Source organism: Cydia amplana, chromosome 3, assembly GCF_948474715.1.
Source record: "Cydia amplana chromosome 3, ilCydAmpl1.1, whole genome shotgun sequence".
NCBI lineage: Eukaryota > Metazoa > Arthropoda > Insecta > Lepidoptera > Tortricidae > Cydia > Cydia amplana.
Window position 1 is genome coordinate 16,989,259 of NC_086071.1, and position 15,458 is coordinate 17,004,716.

Below are 15,458 nucleotides of genomic sequence, written 5' to 3' on the forward strand. Positions count from 1 at the left end.
GGACAGATAAACTTTGAAACCAAGAATGTAAGATCATCAACCAGCATTATTTTACTCATACAATGGTTACAGGTGTATGTCCAGTTCTATGCAGTCAACGCGGCGAATACATAAATGGTGAATGCCAGTGCAACCCCGGCTGGAAGGGCAAAGAGTGCTCCCTCCGACACGACGAGTGCGAAGTGCCGGACTGCAACGGCCACGGCCACTGCGTGAACGGAAAATGTTCTTGCGTGAGAGGCTACAAGGGGAAATTCTGCGCCGAGGTCGACTGCCCACACCCGACTTGCTCGGGCCATGGTTTCTGCATCGAAGGAGCCTGTGTGTGCAAGAAAGGGTGGAAAGGCCTGGACTGTGCGACTATGGACAAAGACGCGCTTCAGTGTCTGCCGGACTGCTCTGGACATGGGACCTTTGATGTTGACACGCAAACTTGCACGTGCCATGCCAGGTGGTCGGGCGAGGACTGCTCCAAAGGTAAATTTTGTTGGTTTGTTTGATTTGATTTTGATTTTGCGACGTTGAATCTGTTACTACATATCATTTTCTAGTTTTTTATTCCTTTGGCAGAAGTATGTATGTGTTCTTTCACAAAATTTTCAGAGGTGTGCGACCTCGACTGCGGCCCGCACGGCAGATGTGTGGGAGAGTCATGCGTCTGTGACCCCGGCTGGACCGGCGAGTTTTGCACGTCCAAACTCTGCGATGCGCGCTGCAGCGACCACGGACAATGCAAGAATGGAACCTGCCTCTGCGTGTCTGGCTGGAACGGGAGACATTGCACGCTGGAGGGCTGTCCACGAGGCTGTGCCGGCCACGGGCAGTGCCGAGTGGCCAACGACGGCCACTGGGAGTGCAAATGCTTCGATGGCTGGGACGGCCCCGACTGCACAACGTTGAAAGAGCAGATTTGTGATGATGGAAAGGATAATGATAAAGGTAAAATACATTGTTTTTTTCCTTAATAGCTACTTGTACTTTTTTTAAAGAACAATAACTGTTATGATGAAATACCATGAGTGGACCTCATACAATACAACATTTGCACAACCCCAAATTATAATTATAAGTACTAAGGTAGGTAGTACTTATATACATCTATTGACTTTCAGAAAAGAAAAATTGGTACCCTCAATAAACCCAGTTTAACTCTTAAATAAAAAAAACTTTTACCGTTACTTTCAGATGGCCTTGTGGACTGCGAAGACCCGGAATGCTGTCAATCCGCCGCCTGCAAGGGCAGCCAGCTCTGCGTGTCATCTCCCAAGCCCACCGACATCCTGCTGCGGAAGCAGCCGCCCGCCATCACGGCGTCCTTCTTCGAGAGGATGAAGTTCCTCATCGACGAGGGTAGTCTGCAGAACTATGCCAAACAAGAGACCTTCAATGAGAGGTGAGTATTCGTGGTTGGTGTTATGTGTCACAAAAATGTCATGTCTCCTTTGACTTAGAAGACTAGACATTTTTACCAGTCCCTTCCCCGCTAGTTTTGTCCGTGGGATTTATGCATAAGTTTTATTGTTTGATAATGACAATATAATGTTTTTTTATAAACACAACAATAAAAGTTATGACCATATCTAGACTATCTTGATTAGGAACAGTTGACATAAATATTCAACATTTTCAATTCTATAGGTTTTAGACTACAAAATCATTACTAAATATAGGTACTTTTTTATTGGAAACATTTAATAATTATTATGTCAACTTATCCTATATTATATGTTCCTACTAATAACTATTGTGAGCAAAATTAACAAAATATCTGTTATAATATAAGATACGCAATGTTGTGCCCCAGTCAATCCCAATGTTTTATTTACATTTAAGAGTGCGACACAGTTTTTGCTTTGATTTTCAAACACTCGAGGCGAATTTTTGTTTGATATTACATGTTACAAAATTAACAAAAATGGCGGTAGTAGGTACATATTGACACCACAGTGATTGTGTTTATTTAAAATACCTAAGTCAAGAGCTTTGAGTCTCAAAATGTGCACTTCTGAAGCCATATTACTTGTCAGTAGCCGCACAATTCTAATACAGCTAGTAAGTATTTAGAGTTACTCGAATTGTATTCATGCATGCAAGATTCCTAGCAATTTCCAATTCCTGAATGGATCTGCTTGCAATTTTACAACAAAATAGAACATTCTATTCTTCATTAAGTACCTTTATTGGAATGCGTTCTAGTTCCACTGAATTTTAACTATTCGGAGGTCAAAAGTGCAGAGGCTCTTCCTTTTGGATTCTAATATATGTACAAATGAACTAAATTAAAATAATTTTGGAAAGTTAAGGGACTCTTATCAACCATGTAAATAGCAAAAGTTTAGTTTGTCAGTCACTGTGGTATCCCTGCCAGCCCAATCGGCACATGCATGTACTCTATGTACTATATATTTACCTACATCTTCTAAATTAACATATATGTAACGGTACTCATCTCTGTTTCTGTCCGCCCTTCTGCTGCGCAGTATGTTTTGGAATCACTTCAATACGAGGTAAGAAAGTTGTAGGATTGTGTGTGTGCGACTATACCTAGGGTTTGCACGACGGATCCGAAATGTATGGGAAGATCCGCGGATCCGGATAATTTCATACATTCCAGATCCGGATTGCAAACCCTAACTATAATTACCTAATAGGGTTGTAGACAAATATAAGCCAGTATTTTGAATATTATGGTGATAACCTGATGCACCTTCATTTGTCAGTAGTTCATAAACTAAACCTGAATTTTTGTATTGTTTCTATGATCCTTTGATAATAATTAATAATAAGAAATTTCCGTTCATAATTTCACTGGCTTCTATTATGTTCCTATTGATACAGTTACTCTTACACTAGTATTTATTTTATTAATAATATTAAAATCTAATTGGCAACATACTATATTTTATGTATTTATGTATTATGATTGTCGTTTGCATGTGTTTTGCATTGATGTATTTAGTTACCTATTATACCGTGTCCTGTGAAATATGTGTTACGCTTTTTATTTTATGTGATATACTTATAATCAAAGACTCATTGATACTAGAAGAGATGTTAAGTTTAAGAAAAACTCGTGGCCCTTAGTTTGACGGCTGGAATAGATAGCGCTGTACTGCGCCATGTTTTGTGGTCACTGCATTGTCAAATGTCAATCGGAGCAGTATAGCGCTATCTACATTAGCTGTTAAATTCGAAGCCCGAATTTGACTTAGATTTTACGCATCTTATACCCACTATCAATGAATTTTGGCTTATAATGAACTATTTTTATAGTACCTACTTAAAGGGTTATTATGTAGGTAGAAGTTAGTAAAATAGGTATATAAACTATGTTTGAAGCACTTTGAGAACCTTTTTGAAGTATGTCCCTGAAGGTTTGCCAAAAGTAGTTGTTACGTAATACTAGTTTATTTACTAAATCAATCATAAGTAGCTAGCTATACAATCACTTAGCAATACAGTTAATGATGATAAAGTTTTATTAGAAAATTACCCATTCATGTAGTTGAAACTTATCCAAAATTCCCTAACATAAATTTACAACCCCAAATATTCCATGGTTATATTCAAAGCTAATTAAGAATTTATAGTTTTTTGCTGAAAGGGTAATGAAATAGTTGGGAACCCCTGCTTTTAAACTAATAATAGTAAACAGATAAGAAATTGAGAACCTCCCCCTTTGAAACCTCCTTTTTTGAAATCGGTAAAAAAATGATTTTTTCTACATTTGCCAGACCAGAAAACAAGTTAACATCTACGTTTATTTTACCTAAGATTATAATGTCGACAGCCGTTCCGCGGTGCTCCGAGGCCGCGTGGTCACCTCGCTGGGCTCCGGGCTGGTGGGCGTGAGGGTGTCCACCTCCACGCCGCTAGAGGGCTTCACGCTCACGCGGGATGACGGGTGGTTCGACCTGCTCGTGAACGGCGGTGGCGCGGTCACCCTACACTTTGGACGGGCGCCGTTCAAGCGCTCCTCGCAAGTTGTCTTCGTGCCTTGGAATGAGGTATGTAAAGTACATACTTTAATCTTAAAATCTAAGGTGGTTTTCCTATTGGATGCAGATCCGTATGCCGCTTCGGTGTATAATGTCAGTCTGTAGCCAATCTGCCACCGCGGGATGAGCCTTGCGACGGCAGATTGGCTACAGATGCATGGGGCGGGATGGAATATGAAATATTATCACAAATTCTGATCTAGAGGTTAAGTATCTTCGCCAATTGCAGGTTGTGATAATCGACTCGGTGGTGATGACGACTGCGGACGAGAAGGGCGGGTCGGGCCCGCCGCAGGCGTGCCTGGCGCACGACTACGACGCCATGAAGCCCGTGGTGCTCGCCACGTGGAAGCACGGCTTCCAGGGCGCCTGTCCCGACAAGAGCGCCATACTCGCCGAGTCACAGGTAACGGAGGCCTTCATAACAAACGTTATCATCATTACTTATGAGTTATTCTTTTGTCGGTGAAGTATCTATCTCCCAGCTCTTTTTGACTTTGATACGACACGGACCCCACATTTTTTTACTTGGCGATATCTTGGTTTACCTCTGCGGGTTTTTTACTCCCTTTTAGAGAAATGGTCCAGTCGCATAAAATGCCCAATAATTTTTCCACGCCTGTTCTCTATGGTTTTCATGATAACTTTTCTTTCTTTCCCTCTTTGCAACACCTCATTCGTGATATTTTTCTGTACGACTTTTGCCTTTTAGAAAAATATCTTTCAACGTGAAATTATTATTTCAGGTCGTTCAAGAAAGTCTCCAAATCCCCGGTACCGGATTAAACCTGGTATACCACAGCTCTCGGGCTGCTGGCTATTTATCCACCATCCAACTTCAGTTGACGCCGGAAAAAGTACCTCCAACTTTAGCCCTCATCCATCTGAGGATCACGATCGAAGGGATCCTGTTCGAGAAGACGTTCGAAGCCGATCCCGTCATCAAATTCACGTATCCGTGGAACCGGCTGAACGTGTATCGGCAGAGAGTGTATGGAGTCACAACGGCGCTGGTGAAAGTTGGCTACCAGTACACGGACTGCAAGGACATCATCTGGAACGTGCAGACGACGAAACTGAGCGGGCACGATATGAGCATATCTGACGTCGGCGGTTGGAATCTCGATATTCATCATAGATACAATTTCCATGAGGGTAAGTAACTATTACTCGTAATCAGACTTGGTATTGCCGGAATAACACGAACACGATAATACAGCTATTAATTTATCTCATTGTATCTTTTTCATTTCTACGTGATATCTTCGGGGATTATGAACAAAACGATACTTCATATTGAGAGCAACGTGAACCGTCATAAGCGTTATAAAATTCTAATTAAAGTGTCGTTCAATAGAACTTGCTAACTATGTAAACAAAAGTTACTAGTAAATTGACATTCAGTGTCAATTTTAGTATGGTGGTTTGTTTACATAGTTAGCAAGTTCTATTGAATGACACTTTAGCTTCAACTACCGGTCCTCCCGTTTAACTATCAGTGCGATTCTCACTACGGCCCAGATTTTACAGCGACAGCTAGCTTAGACAGACTACCCGAAGATGAAGTTTCTGACTCGCGATTCCTCCGTTTCTATACCTAAGTGCGACTCCCACTACAGTATACCGGAAGATGAACCAAAGACAAATAAGGACGGTGATAAGTTGACCAAAGATCTAAGGGACTGTGACGATATGAAATAATTTGACGTGAAAGTGAAAGAATATTTTATAAATAGGCCATATTATTCTATCGACGAATATTTTGCTAATGTATTAAATTAACCTGACATTTTCCACTCATATCGAAATTGTATACCTACTGTTATTTATTATTATTTTTTATTGTTTGTTTGTTTTACTTGTGTTACTTATATCTAGTTTATTCTTTGTATCGATTGATTGAAGTTTCTGTGTGTCCTCCTCAGGTATCCTGCAGAAGGGCGACGGCACGAACACGTACCTGAAGCACAAGCCGCGGCTGATCATCACGGCCATGGGCGACGGGCGGCAGCGCGGGCTGGAGTGCTCGCCGTGCTCGGGCGCGGCGCGCCGGCAGCGGCTGCTGGCGCCCGTGGCGCTCGCCGCGGCGCCCGGCGGCGCGCTCTACGTCGGCGACTTCAACCTGGTGCGCAAGATCCAGCCCGACGGCGAGGTCGTCACCCTCGTCAAACTCAAGTGAGTCTTTATTCTTCTGTTTGTCCCTTGATAACCGATGATTATGGAAATAGATGCACCAAGAATTTAAATACACACGTGTACTCCATTGAAAACTCGTCGCGTCGACTGAGAATCGACCCGATCCTCTGGGTGCCCTGAGTTGTGCGTCTCGTAGTGTATTGCACCGATTTTGTACAGTAAAACTTCTAAAATAAGTTTTTGAAGTCCTCTCGCTTGGCGTACCTGGGCGTTTTTTTTCTCCTATTAGGATAGAAAGAGCTCATGATTCTGAGTAGAAATAATATAAAAAATCCCAAATTTGAAAAAAAAGTGTAGGGGACAACTTAAAAAAAAACGCCCACCTACATCATCTCATATTTAATTTTATTCTTCTGTTGCAGCGCCACTCGAGTCTCCTACCGGTACCACATGGCTCTGTCCCCGCTCGACGGCATGCTGTACATCTCGGACCCGGAATCCCATCAGATCATTAAAGTCCGCAACACCGAGGACTACAGCGACCCCGAGCACAACTGGGAGACGGTGGTCGGCTCCGGCGAGAGATGTCTGCCCGGAGACGAGGCCCACTGCGGCGACGGTGCTCTAGCCCGAGATGCCAAGCTGGCCTACCCGAAAGGAGTAGCGGTCTCCATCGACAACGTCCTATACTTCGCCGACGGAACTAACATTCGTATGGTCGACAGAGATGGCATCATCACCACGGTCATCGGCAATCACATGCACAGAGCGCACTGGAAGCCGATCCCTTGCGAAGGCACCTTAAGCGTAGAGGAAGTCCATTTGAGGTGGCCCACGGAACTCGCGATTAATCCTTTGGACAACAGCCTTCATATTATCGACGACCATATGATTCTACAGATGGCTCCGGATGGCAGGGTCAAAGTGATCGCTGGACGTCCCCTGCACTGCCCGTCGCCGCTGACCGGCTATGATATGGAACTTGCTACTTATGCTACTTTGGTGATGCCGCAGAGCATTGCCTTCGGAGCTGCCGGTGACTTGTACGTAGCTGAAAGTGATTCTCAAAGAATAAATAGAGTTCGTTTGATAACTACTGATGGCAAAATCTCCCTTTATGCTGGCGCGGAATCTAAGTGCAACTGTTTGGAACGTGGCTGCGATTGCTTCGAGGCGGATCATTTCCTAGCTTCCAATTCCAAATTCAATACGATCTCAGCCGTGATTGTGAGCCCGGACGGCATCGTGCACATAGCAGACCAAGCGAACTACAGAATCCGATCAGTCATGGCTAGTATACCCGACGCCAGTGGTTCGAGAGAGTATGAGATATATTCTCCCGATACGCAGGAAGTTTACGTTTTCAACAGATTTGGCCAGCACATAATGACGAAGAACATTCTGACCGGAGAAAATAACTATGTGTTCACTTACAACGTAAACACCAGCAACGGCAAGTTGAGCACAGTTACCGACGCGGCCGGTAACAAAGTCTTCCTCTTACGTGATTATGCCAGCCAAGTCAATTCGATAGAGAACACCAAGGGACAGAAATGCAGACTCAAGATGTCCAGAATGAAAATGTTACAAGAATTACGAACACCTGACAATTTCAATGTAACATTCGACTATCACGGTACCACCGGTTTACTTAAGGCTAAATACGATAGCACCGGACGCAGCTATATCTACAAGTATGATGAGTTCGGTAGACTGACTTCAGCCGTTACCCCGACCGGCAGAATCATAAACCTGACCTTCGACCTGAGCCTTAAAGGTGCCACGGTTCTGGTGAGCGAAAACAATAAGAGACCCATTTCTATTCTCATTAAGGGTTCTTCTGTTAACACTAAGGTCGGAGAAGCAGAAAAGAAGACAATCATTTCTACGGACGGTAGCATCTCCACCAGTATGCCGTGGGGACATGTAATTTCAACGGACACAGTTCCGTACACAATTCTCTCCGAAATAGATCCCATTTTAGGCGAAAGCTACCCCGTGCCCGCGAAGCAGAGAACTGAAGTTGGCGGTGATTTAGCAAACCGATTTGAATGGAGATACTTCTTGCGCAGATTGCAATCTAACAAAGGAAAGAGCAGCAAAGCCGTGGCCCAGATCGGTCGCAAGCTGAGAGTGAACGGTGAGAACCTTCTGACGCTCGAATACGATAGAGACTCTTCTACTGTAGCCGTGTTCATGGATGATAAGGTGGAGTTACTGAACGTCACGTACGATAGAACTGCCAGGCCCGTGAAGTGGGGACCGCGGAATGGTATCTTCGCCGAGGTTGAACTGGAGTATGACAGGTTCAGCCGACTCACAAGCTGGAGATGGGGCGATCTTAATGAAACCTACGGATTCGACCGAGCTGGCCGATTGCACGAGATCAAATATGGCGACGGGTCTTCCTTGGCCTATTCCTTCAGGGACATGTTTACTAGTCTTCCACTAAAGGTCACGACTCCTAGAGGCAGCGATTATCTGTTAGACTACGACGATTCTGGCGCGCTCCAGAACCTGACCACGCCAAGAGGACACATCCACACCTTCGCACTTATGACTTCACTAGGCTATTTCAAGTACCAATATTTCTCGCCGATGAACAGACATCCTTATGAAATCCTGTACAACGATGACGGACACATTCTGGCTAAAATCTTCCCGCACCAATCTGGTAAGATATTGTACGTGTACGACCAGGCGGGCAAGTTGGAGACGATATTGGCTGGCGCGTCCGCTATCCGCTACGTGTACCACGAAAATACTCACCTGGTGAAGAATGTGGAAATAACGGACCCCGATTACGATCTCAAACAGGACTATAAGTACCACGCCGGCATTCTCAAAGACGAGAAGGTGAAATTCAACTCCAAGAGTGGTCTTAACAATGCCCACTTAAAATATCAATATGATGGCAACGCCAGGCTTTCAACGATTGACGTTAACATTAACAGCAAGGAAATGCCCCAGTTGAGGCTGAAGTACAACCAAAACTTGGGTACCTTAGAAGGAGTAAGCGACTTGAGGATCTACAGGAACACGTTCAATCGATCCGTCATGCAAGACACGAGCAAGCAATACTTCACCATCACCGACTACGACGACCACGGCAGAATAAAAACGGTGCTCATGAATATTAAATCATTCGATGTCTTCCGCCTCGAACTTGAATACGACGCCAGAAACAGAATCAAGTCTAAAAAGATGCTGATCGGCGATACGTCTTCCAGCGAACGAATCAGTTACAACTTCGACGGACATCTCATGGAAGTGGTCGGCTCCGAAGACGATTGGAAATACGTTTACGATGAGAACGGTAACGTCATTGGTGTGATCGAGCACGGTGAGAAGCGGTACCTGGGCTACGATATCGGCGACAGGGTCGTCCAGTACGGCGACATTGAGTTCAGCAGCTACGACGGCCGAGGCTTCGTTATCAGGAGGGGAGAACAGAAATACCGCTACAATTCCCGAGGACAGTTCGTGCATGCCTTCGAAAGGGACAAATTCCAGACGTGGTACTACTACGACAACAGAAACCGTCTGGTCGCCTGGAAGGACGATAAGAATAACGTCACCCAATTCTTCTACACCAATCCTCAAACTCCTAATCTGATCACACACATGCACTACCCTAAAGCCGAGAAGACCGTGAGGTTCCTGTACGACCAGCGAAACTTCCTTACTTGCATAGAAACGGAAGACCAGAGGTTCTATGTTGCCACAGACCACAACGGCTCGCCGCTCGTAGTGTTCGACGTGAACGGCGAAATCATAAAGGAAATCAAACGCAGCCCCTTCGGAAAGATAATCAAAGACACCAACCCCGGTTTCTACGTGCCCGTAGACTTCCACGGCGGTATATTTGATTACAACACGAATCTCGTCTATCTGGACAACAGGCTGTACGACCCGATAGTAGGGCAATGGATGACGCCAAGCTGGGAACACTTGGCGACTAAACTCAGTCTTCCAACGGATATTTTCATCTACAGATTTAAGAACAACGATCCGATAAATAAGAACCAGAACGTGCCGTACATGACGAACCTGGGCAGCTGGCTGGAGCTGTACGGCTACGACTTGAGCAAGATGATGGGATCGAGGTACATCGCCGACATGATCTTCCAACCGATAACTTCCGTGACGGCGCCGCATTTGGCGCCCGATTTCGGTGTGATGTCTGGTCTTCAGTGCATCATTGAGAAGGTGAGTCCAATCGAGTGTCGAACTACCCTTATAGGTACTCAAAATTCCGAAATTTCCACATTTGTAACTTTTTGAAACAATCTCTAATTTTTGTATGGGAATCGAAATTTGCCATTCCCAAAATGAATGTTTCCTGAATTGTTCAAGAACTTTACAAACTTTTTGGAAACTTTCCGCAACTTGCACATCCATAATTTTGATCGTTCACCTTCACTTTTGTTAATTAAACGAAATGTTTACCTTAACCTATAGTTTGTCTGTTCATTGTAGGTGAACGACAAACTGTCGGACATCGACTTCGTGCCGACGCCGCTCCTCAAGATGGAGCCGATCACGCGCAACCTGCTGCCGCGCGTGTCGTACAAGCGCGGCGTGTTCGGGTCGGGCGTGCTGATCTCGCGCGTGGACGGCCGCGCGTACATCAGCGTGGCGGACGGCGCTAACAGCGTCGTCGAGGACGTCATCACCACAGTATTCAACAACTCCTACTTCCTCGACGTACACTTCAGCATACACGATCAGGACGTCTTCTACTTCGTCAAAGATAATTCGCTGAAGATCAGAGATGATATGGAGGAGCTGAGGCGGTTGTCTGGGAAGTTCAACGTGTCGCAGGATGAAACGAATGACCAAGGCTTAGAGGTATGTTTTTTATCATGAAGACTAATTAACCCTTTAACCGCCAGAGTCTGATATATAAGACATTACATATCCAGCTCATTTCGCCACAGTCTGATAAATAAGACAAAGATCTGATTTGGTTTTTACGGCACATTTATAACTCCCGTAACTATGCCAACCTTACTCTGCGTGGTACAATTACTGTCGGTGACGACACGAGCACGTTCGATCAAAAATTGTTGGCGGTTAAAAGGTTAAAATTGAAAATAGAAGTCAAGTACTAAAAGAAAATGATACAATAAGGCAAATCAATCTATTTTAGTAAAAAAATACTACTTTTGTGCCCACATTTTTGGATATAGCATTTTTGGATTTTGGATTTTGCAAGGAGACGGACGGAAAGTGAATTTAATTGGAAAACCAAAAGTTTTGAGATGACGTCATTGCAAAAGTCGTATCAGTGCATCTTAAGAGGGTTTAAAGTATGAAAGATTTTATGCTTTATAAGCAAACGGTGGGAAAACACTAAAAGCTTCTTTCATTTGTCAGGTCCGCGTGCACGCGGTGGGCAAGGGGTCGGCGCAGGCGGTGATCGTACTGCGGTACGGCGTGGAGCCGGCGGCGGAGCGGCTGAAGCTGCTGAAGCACGCGCACAAGCGCGCGGCGGCGCGCGCCTGGGAGCGCGAGAAGGCGCTCGTGGCGGCCGGCTGGGAGGGCCGCGGCGCCTGGACCGAGGAGGAGAAGGAGGAGCTCATCTCGCACGGCGTCGTCGACGGCTGGGCCGCCCGCGACGTGCACTCCGTCTCCAGGTACCCGCAGCTGGCCGACGACCCCGCCAACATCGTCTTCGTCCGCGACGGACGGCGGAAACGGAGAAAGAGCGGCCGCTCGCGACACCGCTCGTGATCTGTCTGAACGTGCCATGACGACCCCGTTTCGAATTTGGAACGTTCCGGATTCGTAACGGCTTAGATTTATTTTTATAGGACTGAAGCTGTCGGCCTTTTGGGGATGAGTTGTGATGGAAGTGATCGGATAGCGGGATATTGTGAAGGGAGAGTAGGAATGTTTCCGGATCGATCCGATGTGGGAAGATTACGTTTATAGGCCATAGTGGAGCGTTTCGTTACCCGCTTTGCGTACTTAGGCGAGTCAATTATTTTGATCCCCTTGTTGTAGCTTATTTCTAATATATTTTCGCCCTATACTCATTCTCGGACTGAAAAAACGAATCTCACGAACGACTCTCACAGGGTACCGGGTCATAAAGATAAAATAATAATAAAGATATAATAATGAACGATGAACTGAACATAATAAACCAAAATACTCATACGATCACAATTTTTAACCCTTTTAAAGATTATTTTAGTAGTACCTACATATTTTTATCGATATACTCTCGTCACTTAGAATTATTATTTACACGAAAATGTAGCCCTATCACATTGTAGCCAAATATCTCATGCTATCCATATTGTAATTTGGTTAATTGTAAATACTATTTTTATTAGTCTCGTAGTTGTTCCTTTAAATATTAGACCTAAGGTCTTTTTTTACTTCGCAATACTATTACTATTTAAGCAATATTTTATACCTAATGTTTTTTATAAAAGCGCCTCTGACATGAAATCGAAAGACCCCAACGCTAGCTACTCTACTCTAGACTCTAGAACCTCGTCGGTAGGTCGAGTATACAATACACGCTCGCGTAGTGGTAGGGCCCACTCGGAGAGACAGAGTTCTAACTAGCGATACAGTAATCCCATTAGAATGGCCTCAATCTAAATAGACAAATAAAGTTAATATAATAATTTAATTACATAAAACGTTAATACGTACTTCTGCATGTGTTGTGCAATAAAAAGGGTAGTTTTACATGTAGAGGCTTCTTGCTGACTTATCATTCTAATACGCACGTTTCTAGAGACTGAGACTTAATACTATTTTTTATGTTTTTCGCTCATGGACTGCTCAAAAGCAAAACTGAAACGGTCAGTCATATTTATTCCTATACCCAATATTATATACCTTATTATTTATCATTGAATTTATCATTTATAATGAATTGTTTTTAAAATGAATTTATAATTTAAAGTTGCTGTCGAGCGTCTCAGTGTGTTTTTGCGCAGTCTAGTGTCCGAACTTGTGATTTGTGAATTTCTCTACAGTAAGTCAGCGAGCAAGGAGTAATTTATAACTGTAGTTGATAGTGTATGTCCATAAATGTGAATCATTTAAATTGTGGTGTCTACTCTGTGTTAGAGGTACTAAGTAGCTAGTTGACTGAGGTGGACGTTAATATTTGATACAGAAATTGTTGAGGTGGGAACTATGGCACCCGGCGGCCGGGCGGCCCAGCGAATAAGGTGATATTTTTGGAATATGTGACTAAAAAAGCAATACGTCGTAATGTAATACGTCTTATCATTTATTTAACTATAAGGTGTATTTTTATTTAAATTAATTAATAATAATGAAATATATATCTATTGTGAATGTAGTTATTGATTTCGCGGTGATATAAAACTAGAGCGGTATAGTTCTTTTTTATAATGTATAAAGAATTCTAATTTGTAAATAGGTACTTAAAGTTGAGATGTAATCTGTAAAAATATTGTACATATCTTTACGCTTGGAATTATTTATAATTTACCCTCTAAGTTAGGATATGGTGTAATATATCGGCAGAGAGGCTCTAGGATCTACTCCACAGGCGACTGCGGCTCGAATGTATTTACATGATCTGTATCTGTAATAATAACACTTGATACTGACACAGGTCTACACATCACTAACTACTACATCTGTTAAAAATTAGCCATAAAATAAACAACTGCAGTATCAAGTTTTATTATTATTATACGATTTGTCGTTAGGACAAATCGTTTTGCAATATCGCTTAAATAATTTTCAATGGCGTCAAACATCTATACAAGTAATGATTTTTTAATACTTAATTACTGGTCTTAATGTCAAAAGATGGCACTGCCATTTGCCAAATAATAATACATAGAACACCCAAGAGCAATAATGTTGGATCATAAACTTTGTCGCTATAGTATGAATTATCTGAAATGATTTTTTGGGCAAAACATCATTTCAGATAACTCACACTATACGTGTCGGCGCAAACTGCTTACAAAAATAACCGTAGTATCAGTGCCCTGACTTGAGTATGCAGGTGACATGCCTACTTGCCTAAAATGCCTGGATACTTAAGGCATGGCACTGACTGTACAATCAGATGCAAGAATACCTATCTAGGCTTCTTACAGTTATAATATAACGCAATCAAAAATAGACGAGTTATCAATGTAATTGCAGTCGAGATGTTTTTGCTGCCGACTGTAAAACTGTGTGTACCTGTGCTCACAAATATCTGAACACGCCTCTATTGTCAAGGCGTTAGAGTGCGTTATCATATATTTTTGAGCACCTCGGCAGCTCCGATATATCCGATGGCGACTGTACAAACAACAATAACTACGTTATTACCATAATACTTGTCATAGTTACATAAATTATAACATCATGATTCGTGTCGCCATAAGGGTACCTTTCTACTGAAGCGGAGATAAGAGGAGACGTGCGGGATATAGCCAATGGCATTAGTTGTTATCCAGCAGAGCGAAGAGATGTGGATTATTGGTGGAAATCAGGCCGCTTAGCCAACGTGCCAATCGCTTACGCTCCGTAGCGTTCGAAACGCAACTGTCACTGTCACACTAATATGAGTGATAGAGAGACACCAAGCGATTCGATGACTAAGCGCAAGCGATTGTCACATTGGCTAGGCCGCCTGTCTCTTCTAAGCTCCGTTCATCTCCCCCTTAGTGGAATGGCAACATTAGCATTGTTTACGCTTTCCGAAACAAAATAACTTTGTATTAGAAACCATTCGTTTCCGAACTTGCCTTTTTGTACTGTCGTTATCAATTATCATAAATGTTTCTAAGCAATAGACTCGGCTTCTAGTTGTAATAGAGCGCTTCACATAGTCGGGAGGCGTAGCATAGTCCGGGATCCGAACTGCATTTACCTGTACTATAGTAGAGAAGCGTAGCCCCTTTAAGACTCTGGATGTGTAAAGAGTTCCGTACTCGCTAGAAGTGCGTGCGACAGCATGTACAATAATAACATAGAAAGTATTCTAATGGAATATGTAATAAAAATATTAAATTATATGGCATTTTTTCTTCATTCCACCTGAATAAAACGTTATACTGCAACGCGGCGGCAGAGAGCGTGAGCGCATCACCTGCGCGGCGGGATATTCCCACTAGTTACCACCAAGTTGTTACCAGTAGTAACTACTGGGAATTTTTTTCCACCTTTTACCACTGGTAACTACTGGGAAAAATGATTCCCAGTAATTACCACCAAACCTAGCTAGCTAGCATTAGCTTTATATTTTATGTTATTATGCAATTAGGCCTCAGGTTTTCAATAAAACAAACAAATATCCAAGTAATAAAAATAATTTATTACAAT

The 15,458-nt window shown here is 43.2% G+C and overlaps 1 protein-coding gene across 5 annotated transcripts in view; it reads left to right on the top strand.

Moving 5' to 3' along the window:
* LOC134662745 (teneurin-m) overlaps positions 1 to 12,657 on the top strand; it is a 333,160-nt gene extending 320,503 nt beyond the window's left edge. For 3 of the 5 annotated variants that reach the window (XM_063519020.1, XM_063519021.1, XM_063519019.1), the window contains 11 exons: positions 73 to 477; positions 604 to 939; positions 1,186 to 1,393; positions 2,481 to 2,507; positions 3,791 to 4,007; positions 4,228 to 4,404; positions 4,745 to 5,153; positions 5,924 to 6,173; positions 6,557 to 10,343; positions 10,614 to 10,985; positions 11,514 to 12,657. In XM_063519020.1, coding sequence (XP_063375090.1) covers positions 73 to 477; positions 604 to 939; positions 1,186 to 1,393; positions 2,481 to 2,507; positions 3,791 to 4,007; positions 4,228 to 4,404; positions 4,745 to 5,153; positions 5,924 to 6,173; positions 6,557 to 10,343; positions 10,614 to 10,985; positions 11,514 to 11,870 — 6,545 coding nt within the window. In that variant the 3' untranslated portion in view covers positions 11,871 to 12,657. The remainder of the gene's footprint in view (positions 1 to 72; positions 478 to 603; positions 940 to 1,185; positions 1,394 to 2,480; positions 2,508 to 3,790; positions 4,008 to 4,227; positions 4,405 to 4,744; positions 5,154 to 5,923; positions 6,174 to 6,556; positions 10,344 to 10,613; positions 10,986 to 11,513) is intronic. The other 2 variants (XM_063519017.1, XM_063519018.1) reach the window with 1 other exon arrangement.
* Positions 12,658 to 15,458: the final 2,801 nt, after the last annotated feature.